The sequence below is a fragment of the Saccostrea cucullata genome, unplaced genomic scaffold (genome assembly GCF_032062105.1).
Source record: "Saccostrea cucullata isolate Sc308-1 unplaced genomic scaffold, CSIRO_AGI_Scuc_v1 ctg13795, whole genome shotgun sequence".
NCBI classification, from domain to species: Eukaryota; Metazoa; Mollusca; class Bivalvia; order Ostreida; family Ostreidae; genus Saccostrea; species Saccostrea cuccullata.
This window is the reverse complement of record NW_026920076.1, coordinates 8,261-16,303: the sequence shown is the minus strand read 5'-3', so window position 1 is coordinate 16,303 and position 8,043 is coordinate 8,261. Positions and strand designations below refer to the sequence as shown.

The following is an 8,043-nucleotide window of genomic DNA, read 5'->3' as shown; positions in this document are numbered from 1 at the left end:
TTTAACATTAACTCCAGAGGAGAAAAATGCATCATGTTATCTTTAGATAATAAAAAAAAGCACAATTACTGAAAAGCTCATTACCAAGAAACAAAAGTGAAAATAAAAATATATGTATACCATATATCACACATATTTAGAATCAAAACAAAAAGTAAATAACTTAGGATTAATCTTTTGTAAATTTCTCCTTTTCTCTTATTAGATTCCTAATCAATATCTCTTTGATCACCATTTAGTAAGTCTGAATTCCATGGCCATGGGTAACATACATAATGAATTATGAAATTATATCATAATTTATACAAAAGGACTTATTAATATTCTGAAGATCCCTTGATATATATTAAGGTTAAATAAGGGTGTGCTTATATGAATGTAAGTTAGAGACAACAGATCACATAAGTATTACACAGTAATTGAATTAACCATATAATCATGCTTAAATGCAAAGATGACCTTCATAGGAAATGTAAACAATCTAAAAAACAAGACAAACTTACCAGAGATATCAAACTATATGCCCAATAAGTCTATCCATTAAATAATCCAGTGAAATAACATCTCAGCTGACCCTGAAAAAAATCATACAATTCAGTGATACACAATTAACCTCATTTTACAATGTAAGTAAAGCAATAATTTACAGACAAAAGGGACAGAAATGAAAAAGATACCATGTATTTTATCAAAATTTAGTGAATATTTTTCTGATTTAAATTCAATCATAGAATGATCCATCATAGAAATATTAAATGCACTCTGAGTTACATGCAGGTTATACAACTGTAAATCACATGAAATGAGGATAAATACAGTACATTTACATTCAAAACAGAACTTTACATAATTATGATTAAATGCAAAGATGACCTTCATAGGAAATGTAAACAAAACAAAGACAAACTTACCAGAATTATCCAATTATATGCCCAATTAAATAATCCAGTGAAACAACATCTTAGCTGATCCTGAAAAAAAGCATACAATATTCAATGATACTCAATTTAACCTCATTTTACAAAGGAAGTAAAGCAACAATTGACAGACAAACAGGACAGAAAAACATGTTTAAATGTAATGCAAAATAATATCTCTTATATATGGATACCTATACTCTAATCAATCATATTAAATGTCATTCGTAAAATGTATTTTTTTTAAGACAGATTTATTTAGGATCGACTTTAAATGATAACATGAATAGCACGCCATACTTTAACCACATGTCAAAACATTCTCTCAAATTACACAGAAATGGGTTATTTAGCATAGCTGACATTAAACATATGGGTGAGCGATAACATAATCACAATCATAAACAATGTGAAACAACTTTAAACGACCTACACTGTGGATTACAAGCCTTTTTCACTGGGGTAAAATCCTACCGAAATTCGCCATGGCCGCCCGAAACCCCGAACCCGACTGTATAAAAGATGAAGTCATACAATAACATAACACTGATGTAGTATTACATGTTTTTTTTTTTATTTTATTTCTTAAAAACTATAAGGGGAGTTTACCAAAAAAAAATTAATAAGAAAAAAAAATTTAAAGTTATTTTAAAAAGTTAAAAACAAATTATAAGTTTTTTAAAAGAAAAAGTTTAAAAAATTTAAAAAGAAATTCTAAGTTTTTTTTTAAAAAAGTGACCTGGTGTTATAACTTGACAGACATAACACACACATGTTTTTTGTATTGTGTGTTATTTGTTATTGTCTTTCAGTAAAAAAAAAATCAGTTCAAACCGGTAAGGTTGGCTAGACTAGGCTGTCTAGACTGTAAATGAAAAAGTGTGACGTCATAATCACATTGTATTTATACAGTGAATGACGTCACAATGCATAGGTAAGTTTATCTTACTTTTTGCACACGGCACTTTACAGATGATGCAAACAGGTATATAAGAAAACACAGATAAAAGGTACATTTCTTTTGCACACGACCCTAATTTTTTTTGCACACGGCACTTTATAGGTGATGCAAACAGGTATATATATATAAGAAAACGTAGGTAAAACGTATATTTGCACACGGCCCCTAAAATATTCCTATAGTATATAAAACAAAACTGGTAGTACCCTGAGCTTATTATTTAGCAATCATGATTTTTGTGTGGAGATCAATCTATTTGCACGAGGTAGAAAAATATGTTTGTCATTACTGTGATCAGAAGATGATGAATTATAAAACATTCACAGTGTATAACCCGTGTCCCGGATGGCGTTGGAAAGTCTATCCGATTTGCGAGCATTGTGAAATGCCATTACCACACTGGTTTCACGATGATGAGCCTTCCATGGAGACTTGTGGCTGTAATTGGTGCCTGAAATATTTCATCTGGAAGAAGGGAATTGAGAACATACCGCCTCCCCGATGGATGAAAATGACTAGGAACAGACCGTTGAAAGAATGTATGATGTGCTACCAGGAAAAGACTCAAGGAAAATGGAAATGCAGACAATGCAGGCAATATCCGTGTTGTGAGGCATGTGTGAAGAAACTCTTTGAGACTTCCTACCAGAAATGTCCCTTATGCCGATACAGTGGAAATTAAAATCATTTTTTTTTTTTTTGTATTTTTCATTGTGAATAAAAATTGAAAAAATCAAAAATCTGTGTTCTTGTTTTCAATAAAACCAGTTCAAACCGGTTATAGGGCTGTTTAGACTGTGAAGCGTGACGTCATAATGACATTCTTGAATTTTTTTTGCACACGGCGCATTTACCTGTGCAGTTAGCATAAACAAAACGTAGTACCAACGTACCAATGTAAACATAGTGTAAACACCATATTTAGGGGTTATATACTGACCCACCTAGCCCCCCTAGGGTTAGGGGTTAGGGTTAGGGGTTAGGGATAGGGATAAGGGTTAGGGTTAGTTAGGGCTAGGGGGTTAGGGTAAGGGGGGCTAGGGTTAAAGGGATTAGGGTTAGGGTCAGGGGCTAGGGTTAGGGTTAGTTAGGGTTAGTTAGGGCTAGGGGGTTAGGGTTAGTTAGGGTTAGTTAGGGCTAGGGGGTTAGGGTTAGTTAGGGCTAGGGGGGTTAGGGGGTTAGGGTTAGGGTTAGGGTTAGTTAGGGGTTAGTTAGGGCTAGGGGGTTAGGGTTAGGTTAGTTAGGGTTAGAGGGGTTAGGGTTAGGACTGCACTCAGTTGACCCACCTATCCCCTCAACCAATCAGAATCCAGAATATTTGACCTCATTTGCATAAAAAGTGCACTCAGTTGACCTCGCCATCTAGACCCCTTATACTACTTATATAATTTTGAATAATAGTAAATTTGAATGTCATTGCTTCTCTCAGAATCTGTCTGTTTAAACTTGAATCATCCATTGCTGTATTGTAGACAGTCATAATCACATTTAGTATATAAAACTTATTTTTCGGACTTGTTCTCATTAACAAATACATATTCCCTGCATGTGCACACAAGTAACATCAGTTACTGCTAGATCACTGACAAATCTGATTTCTCCAATTAACCCCTCTTACCTTTCAAAGGAGGAGAGATGAACTGGATAAATATTCTGTACAGTGGGGTCCTCCACATAGGAGAAATTACTGGTGGTGGTATCCACAGGGTTACTATCAATGTTGACCGAGACATTAGCAACACCAGTACTGCCAGCTGGGACAACGCAGGAAATGACAGACATGTTTTTACTGTAAAAACAAAAAAAAAAGTTAAATGCACTGCTAATCTTAACTAGAACTGTTCGTAAGGAACTTGTACTCAAAAAAGGTCTTAAATTTTAATCAAGAGGTACATGTACTGTGTGAGAGCTCAAAGAAGAATACGTCCCCTCAGATTTTTTAAGAGTGCTGCATCCAATGTTTCTAACAAAGGTATGTACAAAACTCAGATTATACTCTTTTCAAGTGACCTCGAACTTGCCAAAACAAACACATTTCTTGTGAGAAGGATTAATTTCAATATTTTACCATTAGAGATTTTAAATGAACTAGACAGAGAAAAAGTCTTTTTTTTACTGCCAGAATTTTTTAACCTTGAACTTGCCCAAACTTTACCTGATACTATTTTTCAAAATTGTGCAGAGTTTTTATTATCTAGAAATAAAACCAAATCAAAGTTTTCCATAGGTTTTCTTTTTTTCATATTCTTTACTCTTTACCTATAGTGTTGTTAATTTCATGCCAAATTTTATTGAAATTAGTTCAAAATTTGGAAGAAGTAGTAGTGTTTTGATGAATTGCTGAAAAACAGACAGATGGATCGTAATCTAAGCTCTTCTAGTTATTGAGCAGTATAACTAAATAGTCAATATAATTAACTAAATTTAAAGAGCAAAATTGAACGCTTGCCTTGTAACTAGGCAGGTGTCATTGTTAATGGTAACTTTAGGGCCGTTCCCAATGTTGAGGTTACCTCCCCTTAGATGCACAATTCTGCCACCAGACTGCGCCGCAAATTTAGGTTGAAATCCAGTTATCATTGGAGTCTGTTCAAAATTCACAAATGAGCATAAAACTCAAAAGTCATCAAGGAATTGATTTTTTTTTATAATCCATAAATGCTGTGGTTAATTGTTTACCTTATACGAATAGATCCATTTGTTTAGCGTGACCCCCAGTATATTGATAGGACCACTTCCCCCTCCACTCCTACCCCCCGTCACACAGCGGATTCTGATAAGGTAATTAACAAATCACCACATAGATAGGTATAACATTTAAAAAAAACTGAATTAAATTTACTATACGTACATGTAGGATTATCATTAATACAAGAAATATACAGTAGAAATAGTTAATATCTAAAATACATGTACTAATCAACGAACTTGTTGAAATAATATGTATTAATTTATTCACAGATTTTTATTAAGGTTAGGAATAATCATTGTCTTTAAACACTCCCGATTCTTAAGATCAACAATTCTAAATAACTCCAAATCAAATGTCGACAAACCTTTTTGATGCTAGATAATCATCCCTTCTTGCTGTCGTGTTACAAGCAATGCCTGCTATGGTGATATTGTTCTCAATGTCAGCAAATTTAATTCCGAGATTGAACCCTGTGATTGTGACAACAGTACCTCCCAAGAAATGACCTGTATTGGGTGTCAACTGTAAAATAAAAAAAACCACATAAATTAAACAATCTAATTTTAATGAATATCCGATTCTACAATACTAACAAGTTATCATGAAATTGAACATACAGAATCTTAAATAATGAAAAAAAGTTCTGAGACAGTCTCTTCTCTTACTCTTAAATTGTGAAATTAGTTTGGTATTGATTAATTAGGCTTTTCCCCTGGAATCAATAATACAATTCATCTGTTAGTTGTAAAAAAAATATATAATAATAATAATAAAACTACAGTTGTGCTTCTTGCTAGAATAAGAAAATTTTAAATTGGAATCCTAGTAAATCCATGTTAGTTCCAGGAAAGAAGGGTAGGGGATATGGAATATAACTTAACCAAAAAATCAAAAGGTCAAGGATAATGCTTAGGCACTTCATACACATAAAGTACTGTAAAATTGGTTAGTTACATGTTGGGGAAAGAACTATATGTGGTATATTGTATATATTTGCCCCCACAAAAGTCATATTTTGAAAACTTCCTGAAATGTGCTGAATTCAATGAATTGTATGAGAAATAAAAATTAACAAAAAATATTATTGTGTCAAAAGCAGTGTATTCACAATTTTTGTTTTTATGACGTCACAAACTAGACCGATTTTATATCCTTTTTAAGGAAAAAGGACAAAATGGAAAAAACTTTCAACAATTTTAGCTTGAAAATTTATAGAGTTTTTCTGGAACAATATTGACATATTTCATTGATATTCTCATTCTACACATTATATCAAAACATTGATCCTGAACACACATGCGCTCGGAGACTTTTACTCAAAATATCGACGACATATGTACACTTTTCTGTAAAATAAAAAAAAAATGAAATTTACGTCATGTTTGTGACGTCATTACGTACATATGGCGTCATTACTTATGAAAATATTCAGTGCTTTGAAGTCAGCATATACACCCCTGTTTAATAACTTAATGAGATATATCTCCATCAAAGTTTGATTTGGGGGCAAATATTGGTTATTACCGAATAAAGTTCTTTACACTGCTTACTCAAATAGCTTAGAGCCACATAAAATACCACCTCCCTGCATGTTGCCAAACTGGTGACATTGGGTCATTTTACATTACATGTTACCACATTTAAACCTGTGACAATTGGTCATTTTACACTACATGTTACTACACTTACATTGGTAACATTGGATCATTTTACACTATTTGTTACCACACTTACACTGGTGACAATAGGTAATTTTACACTTCATGTTGCAACACTTACACTGGTGACATTGGGTCATTTAACACTATTTGTTAGCTAACTTACACAAATGACAATAGGTCATATAACACTACATATTACCACACATGCACTGGTGACATTGGGTCATTTTTCACTATTTGTTTCCACACTTACACTTGTGACAATAGGTCATTACACTACATATTTCCACACTTACACTGGTGACATTGAGTCATTTTACACTACATGTTGCCAAACTTACACTGGTGACATTGAGTCATTTTACACTACATGTTGCCACACTTACACTGGTGACATTGGGTCATTTTACACTACATGTTGCCAAACTTACACTGGTGACATTGGGTCATTTTACTTTGCATGTTGCCACAGGTACACTTGTGACCTTGGGTCATTTTTACTATGTCACCACACTTGTGACATTGGGATATTTTATACTACCCACACTTACACTGGTGACATTGGGTCCTGGACACAATGACTGAGTGCAGCTTTGCAGGCTATAGACACACTGTCCTGCACACCATTTACAGTTCATGGCTGGATAAGTTTCTTCCAGGTTCTTACAGAAGCTACAGTCACCACTGGCCTGCCCCCTACAGCTGTACAGAGTCACTAAAACAAAGCAAATGACTTACAAGTTGTAAACTAAAACAAGAGGCCCATGGACCACAATGCTCACCTGTGTAACTTTGGCACTGTTGTTTTTTTTCAAAAGTTTCCCCCTTGTAAAACTTTGATTGCCTATTGTGGCCCCACTTTAACCACAACATAAAAAATTTAGAATCCACAGTAGCTCAGGAAGCTTCGACATATGTTTCAGCTTTTCTGGTCTAGTTGTTACTGAGATATTATTTTGACCCCACCCTATTTGTTGTCTTTTCTTGATTACCTCCCCTTAAAGATTTTAAGGGGGATTGGTCCTTTTTCTAAAAATTAAACTCCTTGTCTCTCAAGGGAAGCTTTGTACCAATTTTGGTTAAAATTGGCCCAGTGGTTCTTGCAAAAAAGTTGAAAGTGAGAAAAGATGGCTGGATGGAGGACTGACGACAGGTGATCAGAAAAGCTTATGTGAGGTAAAAACAAATTAGTTCATCCATATATTTGTACATTTATAAGACTCTTGCTTAGCTATTAACCTAACTTTCTGGCTTTACTTTTCTTCTACATTATAATTCAGTAGATAGGGTTACTGATAGCACGTTCTCTTACACCTACCTTCAAGTCCATCATTTTCAATGACAAAATTTTGATTGGTCCACAAAACAATCATAATTGTACCAAACCTTCCATTCGGTAAAGCTACATTGATCTGAAAATTTTGAGTTGCATAGAAGTAACTTTTAACATATTTTAATGTGAGAAATGATTCCAAATTTTCTATAGAAAAATGCTGAGAAACCAACAAAAAAACAATTCTGCAGTTGAATTATTTGGTATTTAATTACATTAATTGAATCATTTGGTATTTAATTACATTCTTTCTCTTATACAAATTTTGTGGATAATTGATATAATTTATGAACAACATTGTTCTTGGCATGTTGCAATAACAACTACTGTACTTCTTTGTTGAATAAAAATTAAAGCCTTTCTCTGTATTAATACTGACTATAGATTCCTTTTCAATATTAAATGCTAATAGTGTGGCTGATATCCTTATTCCAGGCACATTCAGAGTCTGAGATGATGGTAGGTAGATTTTTCCTTTG

General features: G+C 33.5%; 1 protein-coding gene across 1 annotated transcript; it reads right to left on the bottom strand.

The window, feature by feature from the left end:
* Positions 1–2,198: 2,198 nt before the first annotated feature.
* Positions 2,199–7,639, bottom strand: LOC134242825 (plexin-A2-like). Its single transcript, XM_062724951.1, has 7 exons — positions 7,550–7,639; positions 6,783–6,946; positions 4,935–5,092; positions 4,558–4,651; positions 4,328–4,464; positions 3,497–3,667; positions 2,199–2,316 (listed from the first exon to the last, which is right to left on the bottom strand). The coding sequence occupies exons 1-7, from the start codon at positions 7,602–7,604 to the stop codon at positions 2,199–2,201; spliced, it is 897 nt and encodes a 298-aa protein (XP_062580935.1). The 5' UTR covers positions 7,605–7,639.
* Between the last annotated feature and the right edge of the window lie 404 nt (positions 7,640–8,043).